Raw genomic sequence first — 12,120 nt, forward strand, 5'->3', positions numbered from 1 at the left:
TTTCCTTCGTGTGCCTTTGACTATAAATAAAATAGATGCATGACAATTATTTATAAGTTGATTGATTTTTCTTGTCATTTAAATCATCTTGAATAATAGAGTTGGTAGAGCTATCCCATTTTTGAAATTATTTTGTTTTGTCAATAACTTTTTGTTACCAGCATGTACACTTGCATTGTTGACTCTCCATATAATACCTTTAAAAAAATTTTTTTTTGTGGTAAAATATGCGTAACATAAAGTTTACCATGGTAGTTTTCTTTCGTTTGTTTTGTTTTTGTTTTTTTGAGACGGAGTCTTGCTCTGTTGCCAGGCTGGAGTGCAGTGGAGCGATCTTGGCTCACTGCAACCTCCGCCTCCCGGGTTCAAGCACTTCCCCTGCCTCAGCCTCCTGAGTAGCTGGGACTACAGGCGCCCGCCCCCATGCCCGGCTAATATTTTGTATTTTAATAGAGATGGGGTTTCACCATGTTGGCCAGGATGGTCTTGATCTCCTGACCTCATGATCCGCCCACCTCGGCCTCCCAAAGTGTTGGGATTGCAAGTGTGAGCCACTGCGCCTAGACCATGGGAGTTAATTTTAAGTGTTCAATTCAGTGACCTTAAGTGTGTTCATAATGTTGTGCAACCATCACCATGTTGTCTAACCAGTAGCACTATCTGTTTTGAGAACTTTTTATTATCACCCCAAATTAGAATTCTGTACCTGTCAAATAGTCCCCAGTAATCCTCCCTCCCCCAGCCCCTGCTAATCTGTAGTCTACTTTTCATCTTTTTGAATTTGCCTATTTTAGGTTCCTCATATAAGTGGAATTATGTGGTATTTGTCCTTTTGTGTTTGGCTTACTTCATTTAGCATAATGTTTTCAAGGTTCATCTGTGTTGTAGCATGTATATACAGGTTGAAGCATCCATTATCCAAAATGCTTGTGACCAGAAGTGGTTTGGATTTCAGATTTTTTTTTTGGATTTTGGAATATTCGTAGATACTTAACTGGTTCAGCATCCCTAGTCCAAAAATCCAAAATCAGATGGAGCTCAGTGGCTCATGCTTGTAATCCCAACACGTTGGGTGGCCAAGGCAGGCGGATCGCTTGAGCCCAGGAGTTCAACCAGCCTGAGCAACATAAGACCCTATCTCTCCGAAAAAAAAAAAAAGATGAAAGAAAAAAAAATCCAAAATCAAATGCTCCAGTGAGCATTTCCTTTTAGCATCATGTCAGGCTCTAAAAGTTACAGGTTTTGGAGCATTTTGGATTTCAGATTTTTGGATTAACCTGCATTAATACTCAACCGATATGAAATTTTATTCCTTTTTATGGCTGAATAATGTTCCACTGTATGTATATACCACATTTTGTTTATCCATTCATCTGTTAACAGACACTTAAGTTATTTCCACATTTTGGGTATTATAAATAGTGCTGCTGCGAACATTGGTTTACAGGTATCTGTTTGAGTCCCTGTTTTTAGTTCTTTTGGTTATACACCTAGGAAGGGAATTGCTGATCATATGGTAATTCTGTGTTTAACTTTTTGAGGAACTACCACTGTTTTCCACAATGGCATCACCGTTTTACATTCCCACCAGCAATGCACAAAGATTTCAGTGTCTGTATTCTTGCTAACACTTATTTTCCATTTTTTGAGTTTTTTTGTTTTTTTTTTTTAATAATAGCCAATCCTAATGGGTATGTGGTAGCATCTCATGGTTTTGATTTTATTTTCCTGACTATTGATGATGTTGAGCATCTTTTCAGGTGCTTAGTGGCCATTTGTCCATCATCTTTGGAGCAGGAACAATGTCTTTTCAAGTCCTTTGCCCATTTTTAAATTGAATTTTTTGTTGTTGAGTTGTATGTAACACCTTTTTTGAAGTACAAGGTGCACTGTAATAATCCAGACTGTGTTTCTCCCTTCTCAGGATTCCTACAGGAAGCAAGTAGTAATTGATGGAGAAACCTGTCTCTTGGATATTCTCGACACAGCAGGTCAAGAGGAGTACAGTGCAATGAGGGACCAGTACATGAGGACTGGGGAGGGCTTTCTTTGTGTATTTGCCATAAATAATACTAAATCATTTGAAGATATTCACCATTATAGGTGGGTTTAAATTGAATATAATAAGTTGACATTAAGGAGTAATTATAGTTTTTATTTTTTGAGTCTTTGCTAATGCCGTGCATATAATATTTAATAAAAATTTTAAAATAATGTTTATGAGGTAGGTAATATCCCTGTTTTATAAATGAAGTTCTTGGGGGACTAGAGCAGTGGAGTAACTTGCTCCAGACTGCATCGGTAGTGGTGGTGCTGGGATTGAAACCTAGGCCTGTTTGACTCCACAGCCTTCTGTACTCTTGACTGTTGTACAAAAGCAAGACTTTAAACTTTTTAGATACATCATTAAAAAAGAAAACCATAAAAAAGAATATGAAAAGATGATTTGAGATGGTGTCACTTTAACAGTCTTAAAAGCAATCATGTGTGTATAGCGTAGAATTGCTTGGATTGGATAAACAGTGGCATTATATATTTTAAAAAATAAAAGTTTTGAAAGATTGAAGAATTTGGGCATTACAGTTTTCTTAAATCTGACAAAGCTGCATAAAACTATTAAAATAATCATTATTATGCTATTTTATATTCTGTTTCTTTGAGGGTTTAGTTTTCCAAAAACTACATATTAAGCAAATAAATCACTCACTGGCTATGTCATATAATAACGAGTTAGCCTAGTTATAAGAAGTTTAACATTTTATTTAAGAACATTGTTACAGCATGTTTACTGTATAGTCTAGTAATAGAGCAAAAGACATTGGGTGGGTGGTAGTGGTAGTATTTTTATAGAGGAGTTACCAAATTTCAGCTCTATTATCCAAGTTTACCCAGCTAATAGTGTTCGGAACTGGGAATTTGAGCCGATTTTGACTCTTGTCTGCTCTGCTCCTTCTTTTGTGCTGTGTCTTTGAAAGTCACCTAAAATTGTGAGGGAATATAATTTCACCCCAAATTTAGAGTTTATGCACTTGTTATATTGAAAATGATTAACATGTAGAAGGGCTTTTAACGGAATAAGTGGTGTAGTAACTTCAGTGTTGCCTACCTAGAAATCAAAATGTTTCTACTTGTCCACTTTGTTTTTTGAAAAAGTAATATGAAAATTATGTTAATGCTTTAATTCAGGTTTTTGTAAAATATTTTTTATCTTTACACATTTAACATATGTTTCTAAAATTATAGTCTGTTATATAGCACTTTGGGTCTAGAATTTTTGAGTAGTTTCTGTTTTACTATTATGATCTACCTGCATATTAACCTATTAGGTTATAGTTTTACTATACTTCTAGGTATTTGATCTTTTGAGAGAGATACAAGGTTTCTGTTTAAAAAGGTAAAGAAAAAAAAATAACTAGTAGAAGAAGGAAGGAAAATTTGGTGTAGTGGAAACTAGGAATTACATTATTTTCTTTCAGCCAAATTTTATGACAAAAGTTGTGGACAGGTTTTGAAAGATATTTGTGTTACTAATGCCTGTGCTATAACTTTTTTTTCTTTCCCAGAGAACAAATTAAAAGAGTTAAGGACTCTGAAGATGTACCTATGGTCCTAGTAGGAAATAAATGTGATTTGCCTTCTAGAACAGTAGACACAAAACAGGCTCAGGACTTAGCAAGAAGTTATGGAATTCCTTTTATTGAAACATCAGCAAAGACAAGACAGGTAAGTAACACTGAAATAAATACAGATCTGTTTTCTGCAAAATCATAACTGTTATGTCACTTAATATATCAGTTTTTCTCTCAATTATGCTATACTAGGAAATAAAACAATATTTAGTAAATGTTTTTGTCTCTTGAGAGGGCATTGCTTCTTAATCCAGTGTCCATGGTACTGCTTTTGGCTTTGGTTTCTTTCTACATTGAAAATTTCTCTTCAATTCTGAGCACATGTTAACATTTAGAATTCAAGAGGTGGGGATTTTTTTTTCCCATGGTTACATATATATATATAAATAAATAACAGGGCAACAAATTTTTGAGTTTTCTATTTCGGTAGTACTTTTAAACCATTATGTCATGCTTCTAGGTTAAACGTTGTTGTATTTGAAGAATTTTACTTTGGCAGAATTTTTTTGAGGATATGTTTATTTCTGGAGAAAGGTCTCATTAAAGAAAGAAAATACCCAGAAAGCCAACAGAAATTCTGTTATTCATTTAATGCATTTTTCTGACAAAAATTATTGCCAGAGAGAACCTGAATTTTGTTTCAGAAATCATCTTTGTTTTAAAAATGACTTTTTCTTCAGGTAAAATAAAATAATTTCAGTTGCTATTATTTAACCTGTTTGTATGAAGAGTTTAACATATAGGAAATGAATACATAAAGATAGGAAGGAATTAATTGTTATATGTAGTCATATGTCTCTTAATGACAGAGATACTTTATAAGAAATACATCGTTAGGTGATTTTGTCATTGTGCAAACATCATAGAATACTTACACAAACCTTGGTGGTATAACCTATTATACACCTGGGATATATAGTATAGTCTCTTGCCCCAGGGATACAAACCTGTACAGTATGTAACTGTACTAATGACTATAAGGCAATTGTTAACACAATGGTAAGTTTTGTGTGTCTAAACCTACACTTGGGCTACCCTAAGTTTATATATTTTTTTTAATTTCTGTTCAATAATAAATTAATCTTACTTTACTGTAACTTTTTAAATAAACTTTTTAATTTTTCCTAACATTTTGACTTTTGTAATACAGCTTAAAACACACATTATACAGCTATACAAATTTTTCTTTCCTTATATCCTTATTCTGTAAGCTTTTTTCCATATTTAAAATTTTTTATTTGTTTTTACTTATTAAACTTTTTTGTTAAAAACTAAGACATGCATGCACATTAACCTAGGTCTACACAGGGTCAGGACCATCAATATCATTGTCTTCCACTTCCACATCTTGTCCCACTGGAAGATCTTCAGGGGCAGTAACACACGTGGAGCTGTCATCTCCTATAATAACATTGCCTTCTTTTGGAATACCTCCTGAAGGACCTATCCAAGGCTGTTTATAGTTAACTTTTTTTTTTTTTTTTTTTTAGTAAATAGGAGTACACTATAAAATAACAATATAGGTGCTATACCATTATACAACTGACAGTGCAGTAGGTTTGTTTACACTAGCATCACCACAAACACGTGAGTAATGTGTTGTACTACAATGTTAGGATGGCTATAACATCACTAAGCAATAGGAACTTTTAAACTCCATTATAATCTTATGGGACCACTATCACATATGCAATCTCCTGTGGACCAAAATGTCATTATGTGGTACATGACTGTACTAAGAAATTGATCCATCTATATTCCATCAATTTGTTTAGGGCTTTTTCTGGTTACATTTACCTGTAAGCCCAGAAAACCAGTTTTGTAGAAATTAACTTCTGTAATGCTAGGAGTTAAAAAAAATTGCTGAACAACTTTTACATTGTTAAACATTTAAAAACAAGCATTCTAGAAGTTTATCAAATTTCATAAAGGTGCAAAAATGTAAATGTAAATCATTATCCAGCTAATACATATGTTGTATTTCCCTAGTAGGAGAGCATATGTACCTCTTCCTAGTTATACAAATTTGATATATAGTAAAGAACAGTAAATTCTACTTCAGGTCATTTTGGGAGGATTAAAAACTGCATTTCTCTAGTTTGACTATTATACAAATTTCTCTGGCAATTTTACTAAAACCTGATTTATAGGTTAAACTTGGTATATATCATATCACTTTACTTTAGAGGAATTAAGATTTCACATAAATCCATTTCCAGGTTGCAAAGACCAGGAAGAGGCTTGGTTTTTGTTTTTCTTTTTACTGGTCTTCTATAACCAGTCTCCTTGATTTTTCTTAGGAGAGAAGGTACTGAGAAAACATGATTCTAATATTTATTATTTTTTCTTCCAACATTTTCTTATGAAACATTTTCAAATACAAAATTGAGTTTTATTTAAAACATTTGCAAATATACTACCTAGATTCTACCATTGTTGTTTTATATTTGCTTTACTTACAACTTTTAAAAGATGCTTTTTATACCACTGAACATTTTAGCTTACATTTCACAAAGAAAAGAAAAAATTTAAGAGACTTTGCATAATGTTTTAAGGGGTTGCAGTAAAGAAGTGCTTCTTATATTTTCTTATGCATACAAATCAGCTGGGCTTATTAAAATCCAGATTCTAATTCAGAAGGTTTAGGTGGGGACCAAATCTGCATTTCTAACAAACTCCTAGGTGGTATTTTTCTTGGTACTTGGACCATACTTTGAGTAGAAAAGCAGTAGAGGACATAAAAAGAGTCTTGTTAGTCCCACTTTGTTGCTGTCCACTTCTCATTTGATAATATCCTAAAATAGCTGTGTCTCCTTTTTGGTGGTTGTATGATTACTACCTCAGAAGTACTAATTGATTCTTGCTATTTGACCTTAATACTTTAATATAACACAGCATTCATATTTGATCAGAAAACTATCTGGCTTCCTTTTATAAGAGATTTTTAGGTTTTATACAGTTTTGTGGCCTTGGGTTTTTTTGTTTGATTTGTTTTTTTGAAGGTATATAATGTGTAAGTAGATAAACAAATTTGATTTGTAGACATTTTTATGTGGATCATCTAATTAAAAATGGAGGGATACAGTATGAAAGAATACTTGTACTTCTTAACAGAGCACTCAACCTTTATTTTATATCCTGTTTCACTGATGTTATTATGTAATTTATGTTGCTAAACTATAAATTAGATATTTAATTTCTGTTCTTTGATTTCCTTTTATTATTAAATGGACTTGTTGATTTGCCTAGAAATTAATTTGCCTTTCAAAAGTCTTATTAATCTTCCTCCGTTGAAATTAATTTGATATTTGCATGCTTCTGGAAGACTTTAAAGAGCTATTCCGAGTAACTGTAGAGATTATAAAATGAAATATGGGAATTTTAATAAATTTTACATCTCCAGTTACTGGTGAAAATGTCAAGCCCTCCTTTCTGCAGAGTATTTTGTTACTCATCTGTTATTCAGCTTATTTATTTATTTATTTTCCTTTCTTTCTTGGTTTTTTTTTTTGAGACGGAGTCTTGCTTTGTCACCCAGGCTGGAGTACAGTGGTGGGATCTCGGCTCACTGCAGGCTCCACCTCCCGGGTTCACGCCATTCTTCTGCCTCAGCCTCCCAAGTAGCTGGGACTACAGGCGCCCGCCACCATGCCTGGCTAATTTTTTGTATTTTTAGTAGAGACGGGTTTCACTGTGTTAGCCAGGATGGTCTCGATCTCTTGATCTCGTGATCCGCCTGCCTCGGCCTCCCAAAGTGCTGGGATTACAGGCATGAGCCACCGCGCCTGGCCCTTATTTGTTTTTTAAACAAAATTAGTGTGCATATCCTTGTTGTATTTTATCAGCAAGTTGTTTTATGCCCTAACTTTTGGGGTCTTGATCATGAGCCTAAAACACATAAACACGCAAAAAGAATTATATTCCGGTTAAAGGAACAAAACATTCATTTAGAAGTTCTCATCCATGTAAATCAGAGGCTGGCAAACATTTTCTGTAAAGGGCCAAGATAGTAAATGTTTTAGGCTTTGAGGGCCACAAGTGGTATCTGTTGCATTTTTTTAAAATTATGACCCTTTAAAATGCAAAAATCGTTGTTAGCTTGTGCATAGTATAAAAATAGGCTGGCTGCACGCTGTGGTTCATGCCTGTAATCCCAGAAATGAGGTGGGAGGCCGAGGTGGGCACACCACCTGAGGTCAGGAGTTCGAGACCAGCCTGGCCAACGTGGTTGAAACCCCGTCTCTACTAAAAATACAAAACTTAGCCAGGCGTGGTGGCGGGTGCCTGTAATCCTGGCTACTCAAGGGGCTGAGGCAGTAGAATTGCTTGAACCTGAGAGGCAGAGGCTGTAGTGAGCCGAGATCATGCCAGTGCACACCAGCCTGGACGACCGAGCGAGACTCTGTCTCAAAAAAAAAAAAAGGCTGTGGCTGCATTTGGTCCATTGGCTGTAATATGCTGATTCCTAATTCTCTGGGTAACTTTAGTGTTTGATTAGCTACTAGAAGTTACGTTAAACTTTTGTATTTTACAGGCTAACCTTAATAAAGTAAAACTTAACATAGTTCATGAAAAGGAAATAGAAATTTTACCCTAGTACTCTTTTTTTTTTTTTTTTTTTTTTTGAGGCAGAGTCTCCCTCTGTCACCCAGGCTGGAGTGCAGTGGTGGGATCTTGGCTGATTGCAACCTCCTCCTCCTGGGTTCAAGCAATTCTTGTGCCTCAGCCTCCAGAGCAGCTGAGACTACAGGCACGCACCACCACACCTGACTGATTTTTGTATTTTTAGTAGAGGCAGGGTTTCGCCATGTTGGCCAGGCTGGTCTTGAACTCCTGGCATCAAGTGATCCTCCATCTGAGCCTCCCAGTGTGCTGGGATTACAGACGTGAGTCACTGTGCCTGGCCTCTAGTATTTTTTTTTTTTTTTTTTTTTTGAGACGGTCTCACTGTTGCCAGGTTGGAGTGCAGTGGCACAATCCTGGCTCACTGCAACCTCCGCTTCCCGGATTCAAGCGATTCTCCTGCCTCAGCCTCCTGAGTAGCTGGGACTATGGGTGCACACCACCACGCCCAGCTAATTTTTGTATTTTTAGTAGAGACGGGGTTTCACCATGTTGGCCAATATGGTCTCAATCTCTTGACCTCGTGATCTGCCCGTCTCGGCCTCCCAAAGTGCTGGGATTACAGGCGTGAGCCACTGTGCCCAGCTGTACTTTTTAAGATAAGAATTGCAGGACATATATTTTTACCAACTTAATAACTTATAATTTTAAAAAGCTAATTACTTGGCTAGAATATAATATTACATATTATTTACACTCAGTTCAGTCCATATCTGAAAGGCAAATAGAATTATTTTCTCCTAGTACATTGTGTAGTCCCTATGTTCCTAGTGTATAAGGACTGTTACCTAGTTCACATTTATCTGGGTTATTGACAGATTTTCCTGGTCCCTTTGGACAGTGCATGGCCATGTTGGCAAAAGCTGTCAAAATTGAAACATTGACACCATGAAAGTTGTGTGTTTTCCAGTCTGCTAAAATCAAAAGTGAGAGGGTTCAGTAAGGTGAATGACAGAAGCAGAGTTTTCGGGGTATCTGTTACTCCTCATTCGGCTTTTCTGCTCTCTGGGAGTCTCAATTTAAATATAATGTGAAAATTAGTTTTACGAACCTAAAAATGTTGAGTGATTAATTTCCTGGTTTTGTTGTTAATTTCTAGATATTTAAATTAATTGTTAGAAGAACCCCGTTAAAGAATGCTTTGCAAAACAACCTCCTTATGTGCTATGTCTCTGTTTAATAGTAGTTGAGTTTGTGTACATGAGATCAATATTTTGAACTTTAGCTTTTTATGAGTTAAAAATTGACGGAACAGTTACTGTGCACTTGCTGTGCACCATGGTAGTCTCCCAAGTAGTGGTTTTTCTGCATTTCAATAGTACATGAGATAGGCTGTGGGTGGCAAGGTTTCTTGAGAAAGTGAGGGATGCACAGTTGGGTTTTAGAATACATCTTGTTCCTCCATGCCCTTCCCCACCAAAAGGCTGGTAGTCTTGCATTTGTATATAGTTAGGGTATTTGATGTGTTGCTTCCTTGACAGAGTTTTGCAAGAATTTGCAGATTTAACAGGAACAAAAACTTACTTAAAACAAAATCTCTTAGTAAAAGCATAGTCTAGCAAGATTTAGAATGATACTTTGGCTAACAGTTCTTTCTCTATATGGAGTGCTTTGTTTCCATAGCCTCACAAGTATGTTTTTAGATAATAGTTGAGTTGAAAATGTTGTCAATCTCTTGATTTTAAAAAATTTACATATTCAAAGTTGTATACTTTTGTTCCTACGTATTTTCAGTTGTTCTTAAAGTTTAATAAGTGACATTTGAAAATGAGTATATGTGTATAAAAACAAAAGTAGGCTAGGCGCGGTGGCTCATGCCTATAATCCTAGCACTTTGGGAGGCTGAGGCAGGTGGATCACAAGGTCAGGAGTTTGAGACCAGCCTGGGCAATATGGTGAAACCCCCGTCTACTAAAAATACAAAAATTAGCTGGGTGTGGTGGTGCATGCCTGTAGTCCCAGCTACTCGGGAGGCTGAGGCAGGAGAATCACTTGAACCCGGAGGTGGAGGTTGCAGTGAGCCGAGATTGCACCACTGCAGTCCAGCCTGGGTGGCAGAGCGAGACTCCATCTCAAAAAAAACAAAAAAAGAAAAAGTTAAAAAAACAACAAAAAAACCCCACAAAATGAGTATATGTGGCAACAAGTCCTATTCTCAAAAAAATTATTGTGTGCTAGTTAAGAGCTTAATGAGTAGCCAGTCGGTATTAAATATCTGTTTCAGCTATATTTTATCTTTAAAAATTATCTACAAATTTTGGAATGTGAAAAACCAGTGTTTTGTTTCATAGGTATATACTGTAGGCATTTTAAAAATAAGAGCTAGTGCCAGTGGTTTACAGTGTACACAAGGATAATGTTCTCATGTTCTCTTGATGTCAGTATGACTTTAAAGCATATTATCAAGAAATAACTAATTCTGAAAAACTGTGGTAAATAACTGTTCTAAAACCTAAATTTCTTATTACTAAAAATAAGAAATGGAAAAAGTCACCCTGTGCTGTTAATTATATGAGCCACTGAGGTCCTGACACTGAATTCTTGGTGGTGGATAATAATCTCTTCTTTTTAATTATTGGCTTCCAATTCTCTCTGCATTGCTGGAAACAAAAATCATATATTTCACTATTGGTGGTGGGGATGCTGTCACTGAAAAAGTAGACACATTCAAACTGATTTTAGAAATAAGTTAAAATCAAAATTTGCTTCTGCTAAATTAGTAGAGGACCAATACTGTTTTTCTCCTTCATAGTATGTTTTGGTACTTCTACATTGACATTATAACTTTTTTTTTTTAAACAGGAATAGAAGTTTACATTCTTAGAAAATTTATGAAAATATGAGCTTTTACCTGGTTTGTGTGTGTGTATATATATATACACATATTTTTAAATTTCTTACATTGATTTTCAAATTGAAAGAGAACCATTTGTGAAAGTATCTTAACAGAGCTCATGCTTTACATTTTACATGCTACAGAGTTATTTTAGTGCCTTAAATTATGTTGCTTATTAATGAAAATTTTGGATACATAATTTTTTCAAGACAAAGGTAAAAATAATAAACCCTTTCCTTCTGAGGATTAATGATAAATATAAACTTTAAAACGATTAAAAAAATTTGTTTAGAGACAGGGTCTTGCTCTGTTGCCCAGACTGAAGTGCAGTGGTGCAGTCATAGCTCACTGAAGCCTCAAACTCCTGGGCCCAGGCAACCCTCCTGCCTCAGCCTTTTGAGTAGCTGGGACTTCAGGCTCATGCCAACATGCCTAATTTATCTTATTTTTAGTAGAGATGAGGTCTCAAACTCCTGGCATCTCTTGCCCTCTCAAAGTGCTGGTACTACAGGCATTAGTCACCACACCTGACACTTAAAATCTTTTATATACAGGTGTAAGTGGGTATCTAACTGAAAGTGCCAACAAAGGTAGTTGAAAGTTTGTATTTGTAGTTGGCTTAGCTAACTAGTTAACTAAATTGATTCCATTAAAAATAAGATAAGACTGTTCTTAGAATAGAATGATTTTTGTTATTCATTAAATATAAATATATCACTGGATGGTATATGTTAATGACTTGAGATACGCATTTTAACATATAATCACGTTACTTAAATGCCTGCTTTTGAACTGAAACTTAACATTATGAATTTAAATTAAAGTTTGACTTTAGAGGTAAATTTCTGTACTTTACTAAAGCAGTTCTTAATATACTTCTGAGATTTCTAAAAATTAGTGTGCCCTAAAGAATTGAGGTGTGTTTTTCTTAACTACTGTAGGCAGTAGATGTACAGATGACTTCTGCATGCAAAAATTAAGCCCTAGCCATTGGTTTACTTCAACTAATACTTAGTTGCCAATTCTCTGTAT

General features: G+C 35.2%; 1 protein-coding gene across 3 annotated transcripts in view; it reads left to right on the top strand.

Moving 5' to 3' along the window:
* The window catches only part of KRAS (KRAS proto-oncogene, GTPase), a 45,842-nt gene that overhangs the window by 21,812 nt on the left and 11,910 nt on the right, over positions 1 to 12,120 (top strand). For all 3 annotated transcript variants that reach the window (XM_034936164.2, XM_057299487.2, XM_034936161.2), the window contains exons 3-4: positions 1,925 to 2,103; positions 3,564 to 3,723. In XM_034936164.2, coding sequence (XP_034792055.1) covers positions 1,925 to 2,103; positions 3,564 to 3,723 — 339 coding nt within the window. The remainder of the gene's footprint in view (positions 1 to 1,924; positions 2,104 to 3,563; positions 3,724 to 12,120) is intronic.

The sequence above is a fragment of the Pan paniscus genome, chromosome 10, assembly GCF_029289425.2.
Source record: "Pan paniscus chromosome 10, NHGRI_mPanPan1-v2.0_pri, whole genome shotgun sequence".
Classification (NCBI taxonomy): Eukaryota; Metazoa; Chordata; class Mammalia; order Primates; family Hominidae; genus Pan; species Pan paniscus.